The sequence below is a fragment of the Elephantulus edwardii genome, unplaced genomic scaffold (assembly GCF_000299155.1).
Source record: "Elephantulus edwardii isolate Elephantulus edwardi_28Jun2011 unplaced genomic scaffold, EleEdw1.0 scaffold00173, whole genome shotgun sequence".
Classification (NCBI taxonomy): domain Eukaryota; kingdom Metazoa; phylum Chordata; class Mammalia; order Macroscelidea; family Macroscelididae; genus Elephantulus; species Elephantulus edwardii.
Genome location: NW_006399923.1, coordinates 2,480,505 through 2,503,704, shown reverse-complemented (window position 1 = coordinate 2,503,704; position 23,200 = coordinate 2,480,505). Strand labels below are relative to the sequence as shown.

At 36.4% G+C, this 23,200-nt stretch overlaps 1 protein-coding gene across 1 annotated transcript in view; it reads right to left on the bottom strand.

The window, feature by feature from the left end:
* CDH9 (cadherin 9, type 2 (T1-cadherin)) overlaps positions 1-23,200 on the bottom strand; it is a 274,677-nt gene that overhangs the window by 8,545 nt on the left and 242,932 nt on the right. The window contains exons 8-9 of the mRNA XM_006895668.1: positions 3,814-3,950; positions 3,226-3,347 (exon numbers count right to left, since the gene is read on the bottom strand). Of these exons, the coding sequence (XP_006895730.1) occupies positions 3,226-3,347; positions 3,814-3,950 (259 nt within the window). The remainder of the gene's footprint in view (positions 1-3,225; positions 3,348-3,813; positions 3,951-23,200) is intronic.

Below are 23,200 nucleotides of genomic sequence, written 5' to 3'. Positions count from 1 at the left end.
AATAAAAAGAAAAAATTAAAAACAATAACAACAAAACATAAAAAGTGAGACATTGTAGAACCTCTTGGCCATGCTCACTTCAGGTTAGTCAAACCACTAGTGTAGAATGGAGCAACAAACAACAGACTGCACATAAAAATTTCATTTTTACAATGGAAAAAAAACAGTAAGGTACACATCAGGGTGCCTATTTTTCTAGTCTTCAATCTGTCATTTGTGTGACGTGAAATCACAAACATTTAATTACCTTTAGTTTCAGCTATTTCTTGCAAAACAAAACAAAAACCACAAAACCTGTTGCAACATATCGAGATCTCTAGATAGAATAGTCCAAAGTACTATAATAAGCAATTATTTTAATTTCTTAGTACTTTCAATTACCCATTGTCTCTGTTTGCTTCATACCTATGGAACATCTTCTATAACCATATCATTCTCCATGTTCAGTAGGCAATATTTGACTAATTAAATGCATTATTCATTTTATTGACAAAGAGAAAAACATGTTTTTAGTGACTGTTATTTGTTTACATATTATTTATATAAGATACTTTGCTACTAATATACATTTAACATACTTTTTTCCCATAGAGAATTGGATTGCAACTTATGAAATTATAAAATCTGGTATTCTTACTCATTTTTCTCTTCATTTTGAGAACAAAATGATAAATCAAATTTAATGTTTTAAGTCGTGAACAATACTTTTCTTTCATCATAATGCTTTGATTGGGGGTACTTGGATCATTGCTTTGTCACAATTTATGAATATATATATTTGTTGACAAAAATATATATTAATTGTTTATTTTAACAAAAATACTTTCTAGAAAAATAAAAAATTATTATTTAGAAAATATTTTTCAACATAAATTATTCTGTCATAAAAATTTTACTATTACATATAGAGCCATAATAAGGCAATGTCAATGAAAATTTGTTATTCAATACAGTGTTACAAATGTAATAAATCACATAAATCAAAACAAGATACATTAAATAGTTAAATGAGCTTAAATGTATATATCTTTTAATGCCTATTCCTTTAAAGAAAAATGTTCAAACACAAAAATTTTGTGGGAATCAATATTAAAACTATTAGGATTTGTACACATATATCCAGATATTGAAAATTAAATATTGTCTGTGTTACTTAGCAATAATATATTTTTGATGGAAATTTCACTTTACAGTAGGAAATTAGTGGAGCAGTAGTTAGGAGCTTGGCTGCTTATCAAAACGCAGCGTGTTCAGACCAATTCACTCAGCAGAATAAAGATGTGACAATCTGTTTCCATGAAGGTCATAGTCTTGAAAATCATATTCTATTCTGTCCTACAAGGTCACAACAAGTTGGATTGAATCAACGCAAAGCATTTTGGATCACCTTATATGCTATATTTTTGGACAGTTAGTTGGCAGAATCTATCAATATTTAAAGGCCCAATGTATTCTTCCTTGAAGATTTGTCAAAAGCAAAGAATTCCAGTAGTATGTGAATCCTTCAGATAACAGTGATATTTTGTTGGAATATGAAAGTTAACTGAAAAGAGGGTAGTTGAATAAACTAATTATATTTGTACTATAAAGAGTAAGCATTAAATAAAAAAGTTTAATTTAATAAACTAAAGATTCTGTGTTGGTGTGCGGTATATGTCTTTTTGGCTATAGGGGAAAATTTGTATTACAATTAATTTAGAATATCTGAAAAGACATGAAGGGGTTAGAGGTGACTCTTTTTCTAATATTTGTAGAGGGGTTTCAGGCCTTTTGTTCATAGGGTCACTATGAGTTATGCTTGACTTGAAGGCATCAACAAATATGTGTGTGTGTGTGTGTACATATGTATATATATACATATATATTGTCATATTGTCATGAACTGTTGAGTTGGAATATTCTTAAATATATGTACACATATATACATACATATACATACACACATATGTGTGTATCCTCTTGTGGTCTAGTGATAAGAAGCTGTGCTGCAATTTCAAAGGCATGCAGGACAAAGCTGATCCATGTTAGAAAGATGAGTAATTTCTGGTGAAATTAACTGCCTCAGAAAACTCACTGGAGAGTAAGCTATGAGTCCGTTCCAGCTTGACGGCACACACAACAAAAACATGCATGTGTGTATGTATACTTTGTGGGGGGGGTTGTGTGTGTGTCTGTGTGTCTGTGTGTATTTTAAAGATACAGGGGAAAGTCACTATGAGTCAGAGCTTACTCTATGGCAATGGGTTTTTGAGTGTATATTCTATGCCTGTATGAAATTCTGATGGCGTGAAGTGAGCTGTATTTAGCTGCTAACTGTAAGATAGAGATGCAAATCTACGAGCCTCCTGCAGATAGAAAGATGAGCAGTCTACTCCCAGAAAGATATTTCAACTCTTGAAACCCTCTGAAAGATTGCTGTGAATAGGTCTTGACTAGCCTGGTAATGTAACCAATCCATGGGGAGTTCTACTGCTAACCCCAAAATAGGTGCTTCCCCAGTGTTTCTAGTCTACGAGGGCATTCATGGAAGGAAGATAGGCAATCTCATGCAGTGTGATTTCCAGCCTTTGAAAATCCACTGTACGGTCAGTTACAAGTCGATTTCTACTCAACAACCACAACTATCAAAAAAGTTTTCAAACTCATCATCATCAAATTGAAATCAAGACAAAACTGAGTCTGCAGAAAGTTTTCAGAGATTACGAATCACACTGGAGGATATTGTTCACAAATCTCTTGAGGCAATCCTGGGGGATTTAAACCAACTGATTTTGGTGTCATTTACCAGGCCCAGAGTTCCACAGTTACTTAAAATTCTTTTTGGTTAATGTAAATTCTGTGCAAATGGTGTCAGTATAAAATAATATATTATTGCCATTGCAAAAAAAATATTCTAAATATTTCAAAATATTTTGGTAATAAAATATTACTTTAGATAAGATTTTATAACTCTTTCATGTCTATACTTTTTAATTCCAGTAATATGAAAGTTAAAGGAAAAAAGTCATTCAAACCCAAAACATATAAAACCAATGTGTCCTGACAGAATTATTAGCTGTAGCAAAATGCAACTAACAAAATAATGATGTCTTTTATATTAACAGAGTGTAGTATGTAAATGACAACAGTCTACATGGCGGAAAAAAGTCCTGGAAATAATTTAATGGAGTCTCATTTGATTTGAAGGGAGAAAATAGAAGAAAGTTTGAGTAAGTTTTTATTTACCTGGCCAGGTTTTGCATTTTCACAGACAAAGGTTTCATAGTAGGTAGCAAATTCCGGCGCGTGGTCATTTATATCTAAAATTCTGATGAAGACAGGCACATGACTACTTTGTTTTGAGTTGTCTGCAAAGAGAACAGGCATAAGATTTCAGCTTGTTTGAATAGAAGCAGGGATGCTGCTCATCTCATTTGTAACTTAGCAACGGAACCTGTTCGTGGTGTTCACCTTCTCAACTGGCTTGCTCAGGAATATCTCAGCTTGCTCACATGGCCCAGATGGTAGGTAAAAGGAGAAGTATGTGACCGAGAACAAATACTTTTTATAGAAGATTATTTTCTTAGGAAAATAATAATTTGTTTGAGGTTAAATTATATTTCTTTTTCACGAGATATAGCAAGAGCTCAAATTTAAACTAAATTAATAGCTTGGTAATCCTTTGGACAATATAAAAATATAAAGGCCTCAAAATCATTTCCCCATATGGTTTTAATGCTAAATTATCTACTCAAAGAAAAAGTCTATTTAATACTATTATTTCACCACTTTCATAAAAGATAATGTGTTCAAATGGGTTTATTTCCAACTTACTTATTTCTGTGGCTGTAACGGTGATGTTGTGCCAAGGATATGATTCTCGGTCAAGGGGTTTCAAAGTGAAAATAGAGCCATTTTCCGAGTGGATATTAAAAATTCGGTCCATATCAGTGTGTCGGTCGACAGTGTATCTGGCAGAAAACAGACTCTTAAGCCCGAGCACTGTCATAGCATCATTAGTCCTTCTATTATATCTTAAAATTATAGGCACTTGACATAATGAGCTGGCAAAGGCATAATCTGTTAGATGCTAATGACTTTCTTGCATTTTAATAGACTTGTCACTTAAACAATTTACTATATTTAACTGCTTTCATTGTTACTATTCTCTGATCATGTAGTGTCTAGTTATTACTTACACTTACAGGTCCTTGTGGCAGCTTTTAAGTGAGATTTTCAATTGCATTTACTTCACTTCTAATATTATAGAACCATGGTAGTTCTTGATACATATTACACAGTCAATTATTTCTTGATAGAGTCAAAACAGCATTGGATAAGTGGTACTTACACACACACACACACACACACACACACATCCTGACACTTCTATAAACATAAGTAAATTTGGAGGGGTTGTAAAATTTATTGCTCTCGAATAAGTATCTTTTCCTAAACATTAAACTAAATCAAAGTGTTTTTTTTCCTTAAATCTTGCCCTCTAAGCTATTTTTAAATAAAAATGAAATTGTATGTTATTTATTTTAATCAAGGCTAGGTCATAAAAGTGCTATCCCTCAATGGAAGACAGTGAAACTTCCCTCCAGTTGTCCATGTTTTAATAACGCATTAGAGTCAGTGTACCATAAAGAATTGGTTGAAACAGAATCAATTAAAAAAAATAGTATATGACCAAGAACCAACAAGATTGAAGGGAGCAGTCCAAGCAGTACTGAAGGACTGACAGAAAGATACATCTCCAGGGATTGATGATATCAACTGAGGTGCTCATCAGTCTTGGCCAGTAAATATGAAAGACAGCTAACTGGCCAAATGACTGGCAGATATTCATTTTTTTTCTTCCAACACAATATGGAAACAATAGAACAGTATCTGTAATCGTATACAACAATGTTTTGGTGAAGATTATTAAAAATATCTGTAACCGTACACGGAGAAAGAGCTGCCCAAATTTCAAGTTATTTTTAGAAGAGGTCACAGGACATGAGCTGTATCATTGCTGATGTCAACTGTATCTTGGCTGAATGCAGAGAATATCAGATATAGGGTTATCTGTGTTTTATTGACTATGCAAAGGCAATTGACCATGGGTAACATGACAAATTGTGGCTAACACCGGCAAGAAAACTTGACTGTGCTTATGTGCAACCTATATATAGACCAAGAAGATACTTTTACACAGCAAGGAAACACTGCATACTAAAAAGTCACAAAATGTGACCATAAGGATTATATCTTCTTCATGCCTATTCACTCTGTATGCTGAACAAATCACTTGATGAAGATGGATGTGACATTTGGATTGGAGGGAGATTCATTAACATCCTGGGTTATACATGTAATATAACCTTGCAGAAAATGACTACATCCTTCAATATGGGTTAGATTTCAAAGTCAAGGGGAAAAAAATTTAACCACTAGACCAATCAACAACATCATCAAAAATGGAGAGAAGATTGAAGTTACCAGCAATTTTATTTTACTTGCAACAATCATGGCGGCAGCACTCAAGAAATCAAAAGATATTTTGCATTGGGAGATATGCTTTCAGAGGTGTCTCCAAAGTACTAAAGAAAAATGGTTTTGTTTTAAAACCCAAGACATGTATTTTCAGTTGCATCATATGCATTTGAAATTCGTATTCTGAGTAAGGATGACAGAAGAATTGATGTCTTTGAATTATAGTGTTGGAGAAGAGTACTGAATGTCCCATAGACAGCTAAAAAAGCAAACAAGAGCAATCCAAGTATTTCATATAGGCAAGGATGGTGAAACTCTGCCTCACTGATTTTGGGTAAATATTCAAGAGGAGTCAGTCCTTGGAAAATGACAGCATGCTGGAAAAAGCAGAGTGTGACTGAAAGAGACCAAGATCATCCATGAGATGGATTGACTCAGTGACTCCCCGAGTGGGATTGGATGGGCCATAGATCCTGAGGTGCAGGATAGAGCAAGGCTCAGATCTGTTAGTCCTGGGGTTGTTATGAGCCATAGTTGGCTTGATGGCACCTAATAAAAACAAATTTATGGTGATTGAGATGGTAACAACAAAAACCAATATATACTAAAAAAATAATTTTAAATATCTTTTTATATGGATATTAATTCAAGTTTAAAAAAAATATAATCAATCATTTGAAGAAAAAAGTTTTTTGTTGAGTTTTCCACATTTTAATAACTCCTTCATTGGCGTCAAGTAAGAACCAACTTGTGGCTGACCTACCACTGGATTTCTGAGACAGTAAAACCTGTTGAAGAAGAAGGTCCCTTTTTCTCCTGCACAGTCATTATTTAATTCAAACTAATAGAGAGGTAGGACTTTTAGGTTATTGATGCAACTCCTTACCCACTACTTCAGCAGGGCTCCCTTTTAATAACTACCATCACTCATCTCATTGTCATCCAATTACTAACCAAACGGTCAAGTCATCCTAGTAGTAGTTTGAACCTACCAGTGGCTCTGAAGGAGAAAGACAGAAAGCATAAAGTAATTGTAAAAAAAAAGAAAAAGAAAAAAGAATTGTCTATAATGAAACCACTTTAAGACCCACAGATGAAGGATCAATAATGATGAAGAAGAAGAAGTACAAGCTGCACAGAATGCATAGACAAAATGTAAGAGTCCAGGAAGTAATGGACTTGTCAATTGACATATAACAGGAAAACAGATGCAGTCCTGGAAGTATTCACTAGCTCGTGCTAAGAAATTTTGGGGATAACTATCTAGTCAACTAACTGGAAGAGGTCCATATTTATTTATATTCTCAAAATGGAGATCTAACAGAATACAAAAATTATCAAACAATATCATTAATTTTATATTAAAGTAAAATATTGAAGCCTACTCAAAACATTTAGGACAGTACATCAACAGGGTACTGCCAGAAATTCAAGAGGCAAAAGAGGCTGTGGCACTAGAATTAACACCACTGACATCAGATGGATCTTGGCTAAAATCAGAGAATAACAGGAAGATATTGATCCGTGTTTTGTTGAGTATGCATTGATATTTGACTCTTTGGATCATAAAAGATTATGAACAAAATTGAGAAGAATGGACATCTCAGAATATTTCATTTTTCTCATATGAAACCTATACATAGACCAAGAACCATTTTTCAGGAGAGAACAAAGGAACACTGTTATTGTTGTTATGTGCTGTGGAGTTGCCTGCGTCTCACAGTGACCCTATTTACAACAGCTCTGAACCCTGCCCTATCCTAAGCCCATCTCACTGACTCAGACACACTTAATCTCATCTCTCCAGTTATCATGTCAATCCACCTCATCCAGGGCCTTCTTCTCCTGTTCTGTCCCTCCACCTTTCCAAGCATGATGTCTTTCTCCAAGGACTGGTCCCTCCTGGTTACATGCACAAAATATGTGAGATGGAGTTTCAAAAACATTGCCTCCAAGGATAAACTTGGTTCCCATTTCTCCAAGGCAACCTATTTGTTCTCCTGGCTGTTCATGATATGCTCAACACTCTTCTCCAGCACCACAACTCAAAAGCATCAACTGTTTTCCTATCATTTTTAGTTATTGTTCATTTCTCTGATGTATAACACGTAACTGCTAAGACTATGGCCTGAGTTAGGTGCACCTTAGTCTCTAGATTGATGCTATTGCTCCTCAGCACTCTGGAGAGGTCCCTGACATCAGACTTCTTTAATGTATGCTGCATTACTTAACATTATAAAAGGTATATGTCAAGGTTGTATTTTTTCTCCATATGTATTCAAGTTCTCACAAGTTTATGCTAGGAAAGTTGGAGGAAAGCTACTCGGTAAACTGACTAAAAGAAATTCGTATTAGTTGTCATTATCAAGGAAGGCATTTTCAGAGAATGTGGAAATGATTGAACAATATAGTGTTACATGCGAGTAAACTATTGATGAAGATAATTTTTTTTTAAAAAAATGAATAGACTCTACATTTACAGAGAAGTCCTAGACGTTCAGCTTGGGTTTAGAAGAGATCATGGCACTGGGAACATCATTACTGATGCCAGACAGACCTTAGGTAATACCAAAGAATACCAGATTGTATTTTATTGATTATGAAAAGGTATTTGATGTGTAAATCATAACACTGGCAAGTGTCATGGCTAACACCAATAAGACTGGGAATCCGTGAACCTGTAATTATGCTCATAAAAAACCTATACCAAGACTAAGTAGCTGTTGTCCAAACAGAGCAAGGGATCATTGTATGGTGTAAAACAAGAAGCTGAACATCAGATTATATCATTTATCCATACCTGTTCAATCTGTATGCTGAGCAAACATTTCATGGAGCCAGACTCTGTGATGAATATGGGAGCATGATAGAAAGACGCATCAACAACCTATGTTATGCAGACGACACAACCTTACTTGTTGAAATTAAGGAGGGCTTAAAATGCACGCTGCCGAAGATCAAAAACTACAGCCTTCAATATACATTCAATCTCAAGATCAAGAAGTCAAAAGTCCTCATCACTGGACCAATAAACAATGTTATTATAGATGGAGAAAAAAAAATATAATATTGTCAATGATGTCATTTTACATGGATCCATAATGAACACCCTTGATACTAACAGTCAGGAGGCCAGGAGATATATTGTACAGAGCAAGTCTGCTGTCAGGTACTGCTTCAGATTAATCAGGAGTAATGATAACAGTTTAAAGAGTAATGTGTACCTGATTTAAGCCAAAGTATTTTTTCAATCACTTGCTTTCCATCTGAAAGCCGGGTAATGAATAAGTACAACAGAAGAATTGATGACTGTGAGCTGTGGTTTGGGAAAAAAGTCCTCAATGCCTATGTTGTTATTACATGTGGAGTTGCCTGCAACTCACAGTGACCCTATATACAACAGCTCTGAACAGCCCTACCAATGAGCCAGTCTCATTGACTCCAACACACTTAATCCTATTGTCCCAGTTACCATGCAAATCTAACTCATCCAGGGTTTTCCTCTTCTGTGATACCCCTGTACCCATTCAAAAATGATGTCCTTCTCCCAAGACTGGTCTCTCTTGGCCATATGCCCAAAATATATGAGACAGAGCTTCAAAATCTTAGCCTCCAAGGAGAAACTGGGTTTTACCCATTCCAAGACAGACCTACAGGCTAGCAAAATAACAGATTTGTCTTGGAGAAAGTACAGCCAGCATACTTCTTGGAGGCAAATATGACAAAACTTCATCTCATATACTTTGGGCATGTAGTTGGAGACACTATTTCTTGGAGAGGAACATCGTTCTTGCAAAGATGGAGGATCAGCAAAAGAGAAGATCCTTTAGGAGATGAATTGACACAAAACCAACAGCAATAGGCTCAAATGTGTCAGAGATGATGTCGTTGGCACAGGGTAGGATAATGCTCAGATCTATTGCTCATAGAGTTGCTATGAGTTGTACTCAGGGACAAAAAACGAAAACAATTTGTATATTGAGGAAATAATTCAAGAATCAAGACTATATAAAGCATGTGGAATCAGGATTGGAGGAAGATGCATATCAATAGCCTGTATTATGTCAATTGTTACTTATTGCTGAAAGGGAATAGGACTTAATACACATACTGTAGCAGATTGAATACTGCAGCCTTCATATGAATGACATGTCAACAGCAAGAAAACAACAAAAAAATAATCATTATTGGACCAATAGGCAACATCTTGACATATGGAGAAAATATTCAAGTCAATTATTTAATTTTACTTGGAAACAAAATCAAAGCCGGGGTCACAGCAGTCTAGAAAACTCAAGACACATTAGATTGGGAATATCTACCATCAAGGACCTCTCCAAAATACTAAAGAGCAAGGATATCAGTTCAAAGAGTGATCAAAGCTATGATGTTTTTAATAACTTTCTGCACATCTGAAAGGTGGACAATGAATGACAAGGAACTGTGTTGGAAATGAGGTGTGAATATGCCAAAGAATACACAAGTCTATCTTAAAATGGAAATCATGAGGTTTATACAAGATGGGACTAGGTTTTGATCTGTTTTTCAAAGAGTTACTATGATTTATAATCAACTTAATGGCATCTTAAAACACCACTTTATATGTAAATCCTTCATTAAATCAGGATATTTTTATGTTGTGCAATCATGTTTTATAATTTCTGTTACAGGTTATTTAAAAATATAGAGAAGTGAGTGCTTTCACACATTCATGATCATATATATCTCTGTCGATGTACAGAGACCTACCAGATGTGCAAGCTGGGTTTAGAGAAGCCTGGGGCACTACAGATATCATAGCCAATGTAGATGGATCTTGGTTGAAAAAGGAGAGAACCCGAGGAGTATTTAATAGTGTTTATTGACTATGCAAAGACATTTGAGTGCATGAATCTTGACAAATTGTGACTAACATTGAGAAGAATGGGAATCTCAGAATACCTGATTGCGCTGAAACCTCTACTTGGACCAGGAAGCAGTCAATAAAACATACAGGAAATACTGCATTGTTTAACATCAGGAAAAGAGTGTGTCTGGGATGTGTCCTGTCTTTGTAAGTTTTCAATTTATATGAGGAACAGATCATTCAGAAGGCTGGATTGTAAGAGAAGAAATAGGGCAATAGGACTGGAGGAGGAGTTAGCAACTGAAACAACCTTGCTTGCGTAAACTGAGAAGAATCTGAAGTGTTTGCTACGAAAGGTCCAGAAACGCAGTCTTCAGTATAGATTAAAACTAGATATCAAGAAACAAAATTCTCATCACTGGGCCAAATGGTAGCACCATGATAGATACAAAGAAATTGAGGTTGTTAAAAATATCCATTTGTTTGGCTTCACAGTCAGTACTCTTGGTACCAGCAGTCAGGAAACCGAAAGATGAACTACACTGGGAAAATCTGTTGTCTGGGACCTGCTCAATGTGCTGAAAAGCAACAAGGTCAGTCTAGATACTAAAGTCCACTTGAGCCAGACCATAGTCTTTGCAATTACTTGTTATGCATTAAGTTACTGGACAATGGATAAAGGTGATAGAAGAAGAATTGATGACTTTTGAGTTGTGGTGATTGAGAAAGAACTGAATATACCAGGAATTGCTATGAGAATGAACAGATATGCCCTGGAGAGGATGAAATCAAGATGCTCCTTAGAGGTAAGCATTCTGAAGTTTCTTCTTACATATTTGGGCATATTGCCAGGAAGGATCATTCCTCATAGAAGTACATCATGCTTGGAAGGGTGGAGGGACATCGCAGGAGAAGAAGACCCTGGATGAGATGGATTGACACAATAACTGCAGTAATAGGTGTAGGAATGTTAAAGACAGTGAAATTGTCTCAGGAGAAGGGTTCAGAGATATTGTGCAGAGGGTTGCTATGAGTCACAGGCAAATTGATGGCACACAACAAAAACAGTATCTATAGAAGATCTTGTAAAAAATGCAGATTCTGATTTAATATGTTACTGTGGGAACACTCCATTTCTAACACACTCTTTGGCTAAATCTATTTTAAATGTCTATGGACCAAGCTTTGTGTAACTTGAGTTTTGAATCATAAGATAAAGTGGTTACAGTATGAAAGAAAAAAAAAGTCACGATTAAGGACAAGAAATAGCCTAAAAAGAAACTGACATGCCTTACTCCCTCTAGATTTTATTTTTTTTGATGCACATTAAAATCGTACGTTTTAAAAAACTTCTGTAATAATTATTTGGTACTGACTTGGAACAATGTTGTTGTAATGTGCCACCAAGTCACCTGAGATTCACAGAGATCATAGTAAGTTAGCTCGGAAAGCTGCCCTGTCCTGAGCCAATCTCGCCATCTCTAACAGAAGAATACAATAGAGACTTGTTTTCAAAAACTGGAATATGGACATTTTAATGACATTGGATAAAATGTATCTAGTTTTTAGGGTTCATTTTATCTAGATAGCAGGGTTGTTTTTTATAAAGGAGATATGTATACATTAATTGGTCTACTGATAGGAAATATGTTACTCTCACACAATTCAATTACAAGCGCAGAGTTTATTTATGTTCTGTACAGACTGTCTATGAAGGTATTTAAGAGAAAAAAGGAGAGTGCTCATCCTTGGCCCTTTGAGCTGCTGGTGTAACGATCTACGAGAGAAATACTATATTTGTGTTAGCAGCTCAATTTCCTACTAACTCGGCCACGGAAACTCTTGCACTAGTGTGCAGTATACCCGCAAGACTAAAACTCTACCCTAATTTACTTATTGAGCTTTCTAATTTGCTCTAGTCAGAATTGTAATTGTACCCAGTTACAATGGTGCTACATGGTTTAGTTTGCGCTTGTTACAAGCCTGCACTGTTACTTTTTTTTTCTCTGTGTGTGTTTTACTATTGCTAATATGGTCAATTTTTCTTGGCATTTTAAATCGTAATTTTGTGGTAAGACGTTTTTGTGTCAGAGATGACAAGCAATCAGGCATGATAGGACAGGGTTTAGGTCTACTGCTCATAGGGTCACTATTAATTATGCTCAATGGCCCCTAACAATAACAACAACAACAACAATGTATGATTTATTTTTTCCAGAATGAAGCAGTCATTAAAGAAAAAACAAAAATTGGGGGAAAAGAGATGAAACAGTTACTAAAATGTTAAGAGATAATTTCTTACATGCTTATATCAATTTCTTTTTGAGAATAATAAATTTAGATTTAGCAAAAAGAAAGCAGAGACAAAGAATATACCCAAGCCCCATCTATGACTTTCTTACATAAAATTCAATAATATTCTCCTGTAAATATTTCTCTTTACTGTTGTTGTTCAGTGCCATCGAATTGAGTACAACTCATGGCAAACCTATGAAAACCAGATCTGAGTCCTGGACTGTCCAGTGCCATCTTCACCATATCTGATACACTTGACCCCATTGCTGCTGTTACTGTGTCAGCTCAACTCGACGGGTGTCTTCCACTCTTTAGCTGACCCTCCAATCTTCCAAATATAATATCCTTTGCCGAAGCATAAGCTCTCCTAGCAACATGTCCAAAGTATGAGAGACAAAGCTTTGCCATGCTTAGGAAGGTCAATAATCAAACATTATTGTGAAATTGATCGTGGATTTACTCCAACTACTTATACTAGATCATAAGAATGAAAACAAAACATGACATTTTGTCTCCTTTTGCTACTTGTGACAGATACCATTATATGAATATTTTTAAGATAGTGGAATGGTTAATAATTTTAACATTATCGACAATCACATTTAACTCATTTCCAGCTTACGTGGAATATAGTAAGTGAGTTTTTTCTGGCCTTGAGAGGTATTCTTTTTCAAATTAAAATTTCAGACATGTGAATCACTCAGATGACTTGCAATAGCTCACTAAACTTGAAAATTACAAACATCCAGGTTTTTATTCAGAAATCGTGCCTCACTGCAAATTATATATCATAATTTGTCCACGCTTATGGGAAATTTTCATTTATTTAGCAGTCAGAGTTCTATTTTCAACATAGAATAGGTTCTTCTGGTTTACCTATTAATAATAAAAATGCTGAATTACAGAAAATGACCAGAGGAAGCCTGGTAAACACTTAACAGAGGAATAAAGCTATCTATATCGTAGCAGATGGTGTATCATAAAAAAAAAATTTATTGATGTCTCTGCATGCAATTTTGAACAATAAGTGAAAAACCAGGAACATAAGTATTTTTTAAATTTTTTTTTTAATGAACACCTCCTGCAGGAATAGAACCCAAACATATAATTAGCAAGTATGGTTTGGGAAAGAACACAGGACAATTGAGCTTTGGAAACTCAGATATGATCACATATTTACTTTTCATCTTTATTTAAAAAAAATCAAGAGTGAAGCATATATTAAGTCTTTGTAGTTTTACCGAAATTGCAAAACCTTCTAAACTGAATGATAAAAATCATTATGAGGAAGATATGTGGTGAATTATGTTGAAAAAATATATGTATCTCCTTAATTATATTCAAGTTAATTTTCCTTCACTAGTTGACTAAACAAATGAAATCAACTCATGAATTTTTCTATTCTTGCCGTTTCCCCCAGAAATAGTATTTTTTTAGTGTAAATTCTGAAGTTTTCACCCACTCTCAAACAATAAAGAATTATGGCTATAAAATTAAATCATTTATTTTATCAAAACAGGTAGATCAAATTTATTCTTATTTATTAAGAGATAAACGATGTTGTTTTACTATTACGATTATTTGTTGTTGCGTTCTACCCTTGTTGTTGTTGTTGTTATCCGTCGAGTCACCTGCGACTCATAGCGACCCTATGTACAACAGCCCTAAACTCCGCTCTGTCCTGTGCCAATCGCACTGTCTCTGACACTCCCATCGCAATTATCCCAGTCACTGAATCAATCCACCTCATAGAGGGCCTTCCTCTCCTGCGCTGTCCCTTCACCCTCCCAAGCATGATGTCCCTCTCTAAGAACCGGTCTCTACAGGATGCATCACCTTTGATCGGGAAACATTACGACTAAACTTCAGAGACACTGATCCCAACATAAGGAACTACCATCAGCTGATGTGTTTGAAATCACAGAAGCCATGGAAGCTTCATATATAAGTTATTAGATGGAGGGCTGGTCAAAGGGAGATAGATATGAATTGAGGGGTAGAAGTGGATGGGTATCCTGCTGGATGGTGAAGCAGGAAATAAGTGGGTAAAGACACGTGTGAGAAAGGCAGGGACAATACTGACACTAAAGTTAACTCCACAATAGGGATATACCTTTAACTTGCTGGTCTGATACTTCTCTAAATCTGAACATTCACATTGAGACAGATTAGGAAGAAGGATTGGCCATCCACTTCTGAAATAGCAGGCCTCAGAAAAGCCTATGTACAACAGAAAAAAAATGTTCCTACCCTAGAGTTGTAATTAACCCATAGCTGAGCCTCCAAGGAGTTTTCAGAGACAGTCACACGGGAGGAAATTGCTTATCCTTCTCCAGTGGAGCAGCTGGTGGACAAGAACCCTCTGCCTTCGGGATTGCAGTGTAGCTTCTTGCCACTTGGCCACCTGAGCTCCCTACTACTATTTTACTTTTTGTTGTATATATATGCAAATCGTTAGGGAAACACTGGTATATGAGTACATTTCTACAAGTCTGTTTATATTAGAATCATATGTGTTGGTACGTAAATATGGCACAGTAAGTGTGCCATGTTACTTACTTTCAGCATCATTGTTGCTGTTGTTGTTAGCAGCCTTCAAGCTGAGTATGGCACCTAGTGACCCTATGAACAATGAATCTGAACCCTTATTTATCCAGTGCCATGTCCTTCATCTCTGCTCCTTCGAATGAAACATGCCAAAGCTTCACATCACATACTTGGGTATATTGCTAGCAGGTACCATTCCTTGGAAAGGGGCAGGATGATTGGAATGATGGAGTGTCATGAAACAAAGGGAGGCCTTCAATAAGATGGACTAGCACAGTCACTACAGCAATGAACTCAAGCATGTTCAATTTGGCAAATATTGTTGATGTTGTTGCATATCATGGAGTTGGAACCGACTCATAGCTGACCACACAGTGGGTTTCCAGAGGCAGTAAATTACATAGAAAGAGACTGCCTATCTTTGTTCCATGGAGAAGCTGGTAAAATTGCAGTGAAGCTTCTTACCCCTAGACCACCAGTAGTATATTAAAAAGGTTTACTTCTAAAAATCATTGAAATTATATTGAAGGTAAAAAGTGGAGTCAAATGGAATAGCATTTTCTTTCAGAACCTACAAAGCTCTAACAGACTATATAATTTATTGCATTATAATGAAATGAAGCAGAGCTTACAACAGCTGCTAGTTGTTAGCATTTCTTTGTTCTTAATTTGAAGTTGCATATGAATCACTGATGGTTTGACCCACAGTCCTCCCCTGGCCTAGTTTTGACTGCTGAGATTGAGTTTCTCCAACATTATCTTCCACAGATGTAGTCAATTTGATTCCTTTGTAGCCCACCAGGTGAGATCCATTTGGAAATTCATTGCTAATTGAAAAAATGTATTTTCAATTAATAAATCATTGAAAATACAAAATTCAATAATTCTATTTTCCAATCTCATTTCTATCACCAGTCCCATATTTTCTAATTACTCTTTATTCTTGTTTCCAACTTTAGCATTCTAGTCACCAATTACCAGTAATACATCTTGATGGCATGTTTGGTCAATTTCAGACTGCAAGAGTTGATAAAAATTCTCATCTATTCATATATGAGTTCAAACTGAGAAGAAAATTAAAATAAGTTCACAAGAACCAAGATATGATCTTGAATCTAAGTTCACAAGAACCAAGATATGATCTTGAATCTGTTCCATCTGAATTTCAAGATCATCTTAGGAATAGGTTTGAGGCATTGAACACCAATGATTGAAGACTGGATGAGTTATGAAATAATCAGCAAAGATATCATTCATGAAGAAAGTAAAAGGTTGTTACAAAGAGGGAGGAGAAAGAAAACAAATCAAAATAGATATTAGAAGAAATTTAAAAATTGCACTAGAAAACATGCTGAAGTAAGAGATCACAACAGAAGATTTCAAAGGGGAGCTCGAAAGGACAATGAAAAATATTATAATGGAATGTTTATAGAGCTGGATTTGGAGAATAAAAAAGGAAGAACTTGCTCTGCATTTCTCAAGCTGAAAGAACTGAAAAACAAGTTTAAAGCTTGAGTTGCAATATTATAAGATGATAGGGTTGCTATGAGTCGTCTACAACTCGACGGCATCAAACAACAATAACAATGACGACTACCAAGAGAGAGCTATGTTGGCCTAGTGGAAAGGAAGCTATGCTACCAAGCTGAAGGTGGGTGTTTTTCATCTGTGGCCCTTGGCCAGGTTAAAATTGTTTTCCTGTCAAACATTCTTCAAGGTGGTATAGCAATGGTCTGTGCGTTGCTGTACAGAGGTAACTCGTGGTTGCTGTGATGCTGAAGCCTGTGACAGTGATGTGCCAGTCGTGGTAATGGGCACCCATGGTGGACAGTGTTGGCTGGAGCTTCCAGACTAAAACAAGCCTAGAAGCAGGAGCAGCATCCACTTCAGAAATGGCTTGCCTCCGGAAACTCTATGTACGAACAGTGCTCAGGCCGTTCGTTCATAGGTTTGCTATGAGTTGTCTACGACTTGACGGCATCAGACAACAACAACAACAACAACATAGGTAATATATTGAACGACCCAGAAAGCATTAAAAAAAAAGATGGAAGGAACACATTGTATTAAAAAGGACTGACAATGAAGATTTCAGGAAGTAATACATGGACAGGAGCCAAAGGTAATGAAGGAAGAAGTGGAACCTGTATTGAAGGCACTGGCAAAAAAAAATAAGGCCCAAGGAATTGAGAGGCTACTAATTGACTTGTTTCAATTAACAGATGAAGCCTTGGATGTGCTCACCAATCTACACCAGGAAATTTAGAGGAAAGCTATCTGGCCAAAGGGTTGGAAGAGGTCCATGTTTTGTTTTGTTTTGTTTTCCATTCTCAAGAAAGATGATCAAACAGAATGTGAAAAAACTATCAAACAATATCATAATATCTCATGAAAGCAAAATACTGGCAAAGGTCTTTAAAAAATTGCTAAAAGAGTAGATAGATACAGAAGTGCCAGATGTTCAAGCAGGATTTAGAAAAGGCTGTGGCACTAGGATCATTGATGTCAGATAGATCCTGGTTGAAAGTAGAGAACAACAGAAGAATGCCTATCTCTGCTTTATTGACTATGCAAACATGTTTCACTGTGTGCATCATAATAAGTTGGGGCTGACATTGAGAAGAATGGGAATCCCAGAGCACTTAATTGTGCTCACGTGAAACCTAAACCTGGACCTATTCCTAGCTGTTGTGTGAACAAAGGAGGGGGACACTGTATGGTTCATAATTAAGAAGGACTGTATTCTCTCTCCATACCTATTTAATCTTTATGCTGATCAAATTAATCACGAATCTGGAATTTATGAACAGGATTGGGACATTAAGATTGGAGGAGACTCATCAATAACTTGATTTAGGCAGATGACAGAACCTTGCTTGCTGAAAGTGAGAAGTACTTGAGGCATTTCTTAGAAGATCAAAGAATGCAGCTTTAAGTATTAATTTCATCTCAGTGTCAAGAAAACAAAGACTCTTACTACTGCACCGATAAGCAACATCATGGTGGATAGAGCAGAGATTGAAACTCTCAACAACTTCATCTTACTTGGATCCACAACTAACACCTTTGTTCCAGAAGTCAGAAAATAAGGAGATACATTGCACTGGTAAAATTTGCAGTTAGGAACCTCTGCACAATATTGAGGAGTAACAACATCAGTTTGAGGACTAAGGTGTGCCTGATTCAGGCCATGGTCTTTCCAATTACTTGTTATGCATCTGAATGAAGGATAATCAATAGGATGGCAGAAGAAGAATCAATGCCTGAGTTTGGTGTTGGAGGAGAGCACTGAACATCTCATGGATTGCTGCCAAAAGTACAAACAAATATCTCTTTCAGAGGGTATAGCCAGACTGCACTTCGGAGGCATGAATGATTAAGCTTTGTATCATATACTTTGGGTAGGTTGATAGGACAGGCTATTTCTTGGAGAAGGTCATGATGCTTGGAAGGGTGGAGGGTTGGCAAAGGAGAGGAAGACCCTCTACCATGCTGATTGATATGTTGACTTCTGCAATGGGTTCTAGTCTGAAAAATGTGTCAGGAATGCACAGGATAGGATGAAGTTCAGATACACTGTTCATAGGATCGTTATGAGTCGTATGTACTTTACTAGCTGACACCCAACAACAACAACAATCGTTGTTAGCATAATCTAATATTGCAAAGGGTGGATGTATTTCAGGAAATCTGGTTGATGAATAGACTTACTCGTGGGTGGAGATTATTTCCCAAACTCTTCTTTGAAAAAATTTACGTCTATGGTGCTTACTTAACATAGTACATATCTGTTGAGCATCAGCCATCCTTCTGAATTCCATTTTTGTAAATTAAAAAAGCACATTGTTGCAAAATTGTATTCTCTAGATTTATTCTTGTTTATTCCTTACAGCACAGATGAATACAGAAAGTAATTTTTCTTTTCCATTTTTGTGCAGTAACAGGAATCCCCCTACGGTTTCAGATACACTTATTAAGGGTTATAATTTGGGATTAATTTCTTCTCTTAATATTTACAAGTTATTTGTCATAATCATTGGTCTTTTATAATTGAAACTGCTATATTGTTCCTTTAACCACCAAGTTTCTTATAAAGCACATTTTGGGTATTGCTGTAAATATTTTTAAAATCCATGAGCCACTTTTTTGCACCGAGAAACAAATTGCAATTTTTTTTTCTATTAGTCTTTCATCCAGAAATTGTCCATATGTGTTTTCTGTTGCTATTAGGTATCAGTGATTCAACTACTATTCATAGAAACTCTATGAATAATAGTCCAGAGTCTTGCCCTATCCTCTATATCCTCACAATATTCACCATGTTCAACTTCATTTCTGTGACAATCCATCTCATTGAGGGTCTTCTCTTTCACTTGACACTCTACTTTCACATTGTGATGTTTTTGGGGTTTAATTTTTCCCGTAAAGACTGGCTCTTCCTGGCAATATGTCCAGGGTATGTAAGAGAAAGTTTTACCACTATTCTGCTATTATGAGGCAACCTGGTTGTACTTTCTCAGAGAAAGAACAATACATTTGTTCTTCTGGAACTATATGGAACATTCAGTATTTTCTGCCAACATCTTAAACAAAAGCCATCTATTCTACTTCTGTCTTTTATTTTTGACTATCTAACTTCCAGTTTCATGTGAAACAATTAAAAATACCATGCTTAAAAAAATACCATACTTAAATCAAAATTTAGTGGGTAGACTTGAGGGGGGATAGGGTGAAGGAATACAAAGGAGTTTATAGGGACTTGAAGAGGGCTCAAGAGTAGACACAACTCAATGGTGGTTGATTGTGTGAAATACAGTGTATATGAATGGTTCTATGAAGCACAGTGTAGATGGAGGATTGTGTGGAATATACAGGAATAAAATACAAGGTTAACAAATTATTATATGGGGATAAAAGGGAGGAGGGGGGGCAGACAGGCAGGAAGATGATTATTGGGATGGTGGAGGCTGGTGGGTGGGAGAAAATACAGGATCTATGAGTCTTGGAGGAGATTGTGATTAAAGACATATACATGTTGTTATTGTTGTTGTTATGTGCCGTCGAGTCACCTGCAACTCATAGCGACCCTATGTACAACAGCCCTAAACTCTGCTCTGTCTTGTGCCAATTGCACTGTCTCTGACACTCCCATCCCAATTATCCCAGTCACTGAATCAATCCACCTCATAGAGGGCCTTCCTCTCCTGCGCCGTCCCTCCACCCTCCCAAGCACGATGTCCCTCTCTAAGGACCGGTTTCTCCTCACTACATGTCCAAAGTAAGTTAGACGGAGCCTCAGAATCCTTGCCTCCAAGGAGCCACCCAGTTTAACCCTCTCCAGGACAAATCTATTTGTTTTCCTAGCAGTCCATGGTATTCTCAATACTCCTCTCCAGCACCACAGCTCAAAGGCATCAATTCTTCTATCCTCCTTTGTCATTGTCCAACTCTCTGATGCATAACAGGTGATTGCGAAGACCATGGCCTGTATCAGATGCATCTTAGCCTCCAGAGAGACACCACTGCTCTTCAGTACTTTGGAGAGGTCCTTAACAGCAGTCTTTCCCATGGCAATGCACCTTTTAATTTCCTGGCTGCTGGTGCCAAGACTGTTGACTATGGAGCCAAGCAAACTAAAGCTGTGTACAATCTCAATCTCTTCACCATCCATCCTGATGCTGCCAATTGGTCCAGTGGTGAGAATCTTTGTCTTCTTGACATTGAGCCTTAATCCATATTGTATATACATAGTTGGTACTTAATTGTATGAAATACAATGCATATGAGAGATTGTGGGAGACAAAATGCATGTGGACTTTAGGGAACACATTGTACATGCATGAAAAACAATGTATATGAATGGTACAAATATTATAATAAAAAGAACCATGGCTTGAATCTTTAAATTAACACGCTTGCTCTTTAGCAGTTTAAAGAAGTCCTTGACAGTAGGTTTTTCCCAGAGCATTATGTCTTTTAATGTCTTATCTACTGTTATCATGTAGAGAGAGCTACATTGGCCTAATGGACAGAAAGGTATGCTACCAAGCTGAAGGTGGGTGATTTTAATCTGCGGCCCTCAGACCGGGTTAAAATTGTTTTCCTGTCAAACTTTCTTCTAGGCAGTATAGCACTTGTCTGTGCATTGCTGTACAGAGGTAACTCATGTTTGCTGTGATGTTGAACACTGTGACACTTATGTGTCAAACGTGGTAATGGCTACCCATGGTGGACAGTGTTTGCTGGAGCTTCCTGACTAAAACAGGCCTGGAAGCAGGAGCGACATCCAGTTCCGAAATGGCTTGCCTCCGGAAACTCTATGTACAGTGCTCAGGCCTTTTGTTCACAGGGTAGCTATGAGTTGTCTATGACTCAATGGCACATAACAACAACAACAACTGTTATCTTGAGTGTTAATTATGAAGTCAGGTAAAATGAAATCATTGACAACTTCATTATTTTCTCCTTCTCTCCTAGTATTTCCTATTTGGTCTACTGCTGAAGATATTTGGTTGTTTTTGTTTTGTTTTTTTAAATGTTAAGACATAAATCATATTGAAGATACAATTTTTATCTTCTTCAGTAAGTTTTTCAAGTCTTCTTTCTGAAATTACCTGCATTATGTAGGTCGTTGATGAATCTGCCTTCATTCCTGATGTCACATTCTTCTTGAGACAGTTCGCTTACCTGAATTATTTGCTCAACATCATAATGGAATATGTATGGAGAAAGGGTACAACCCTGACATGCACCTTTCTTGAGTTTAAATGATGTGATATTCACTGATTCCATTCAGACAACTGTTCATAGTGCTACACTATTTCATATACCACCTGGGTCATTCATGTTTGACAGGTTCCTGTAGAACTTTCAAATGAATAAGAAAGACGAAAATGGATTTCTGAATTAATGAACCCTTAAAAACTCTATGAATAGCAGGGGCATTTTGCATGACATAAAGCTGAAAGTTGAGGCCCTTAAGTTGGAAGTTATCATAAATATGTTTGGAAAAGAATTCTTCCTCAATGTAGAATCTATCTTAATGACATGGATGGAATAAAGATTTTAGCCAATACATGGTCTTCATTTCTTGATGTGGTATCATTGAAAATGAAGAGAAACAAAAGATTTTTTTTAAAGAAAATTTTCATTTTATACTGGTGTACTTTGTTTCTGTGTCTCTTGTATTCTTCCTGGATCAGGCCTAGCTTTCTCCACGGTGCTGTTGTATTAACTAATGACATCTGTCAAGATTGTGTTTCCCAATAAGGTCACAGTCACAGGTACCGGGAGCTGACACCGCTTTGTGGAGACACACTGCCACTCAGAAGACCACTGTGATGCTGCCGCTGCTGCCTCACTCTGAGAAGTACTATTTTTACTACTCTCCTATTAAGAGACATTTGAACACTTTCAATTTTGTGTCTCCAACAGATGGAAAGAGCAACTGCTGTCGTGGTGAAAAGAGAGAAAGTATGCTTCAGGGACAGGGAACAATATATGTTTAGAAAGGGCATATTACAGACACTTGTTTTGTATGTGTGTGTGTGTGTGTGTGTGTGTGTGTGTGTGTTCATTTTGTGTGTGTCTGTGTGTATTTATTTTGTGTGTGGGTGTTTTGCCAGTAGGCATCTTCTTCCTTTAGGTTTTCATTTGGAAACTCCTCAAATTACCAATTCTTGAGCTCAGGTGGGGCAGATTCATTCTTCAACACTGGTTGGAAGGTGTGAAGTAGAAAATATGTTTTTACAACAGAAACATGAATTGTATGATGTAGGAATCTAGTAAAATCAAAAGTTATCAAAATGAAATTGAATACATGTTGGTCATTAGTTTATATATTAGTGAGCAGAAATGAGTTGGATTGAACATTTTGAATCAGACAATTATATGGTCTATTATGTTTGGAATGACAAATTGAAGAAGGATAGTATCACATTCTTCATTAAGAAGAACATTTCAGCGGCGTGCGTTCCCCCCCAGCTAACATTAGAATACTATGAAAAACTATACTCAAACAAATATGAAAATCTAGAGGAAATGGACAAATAC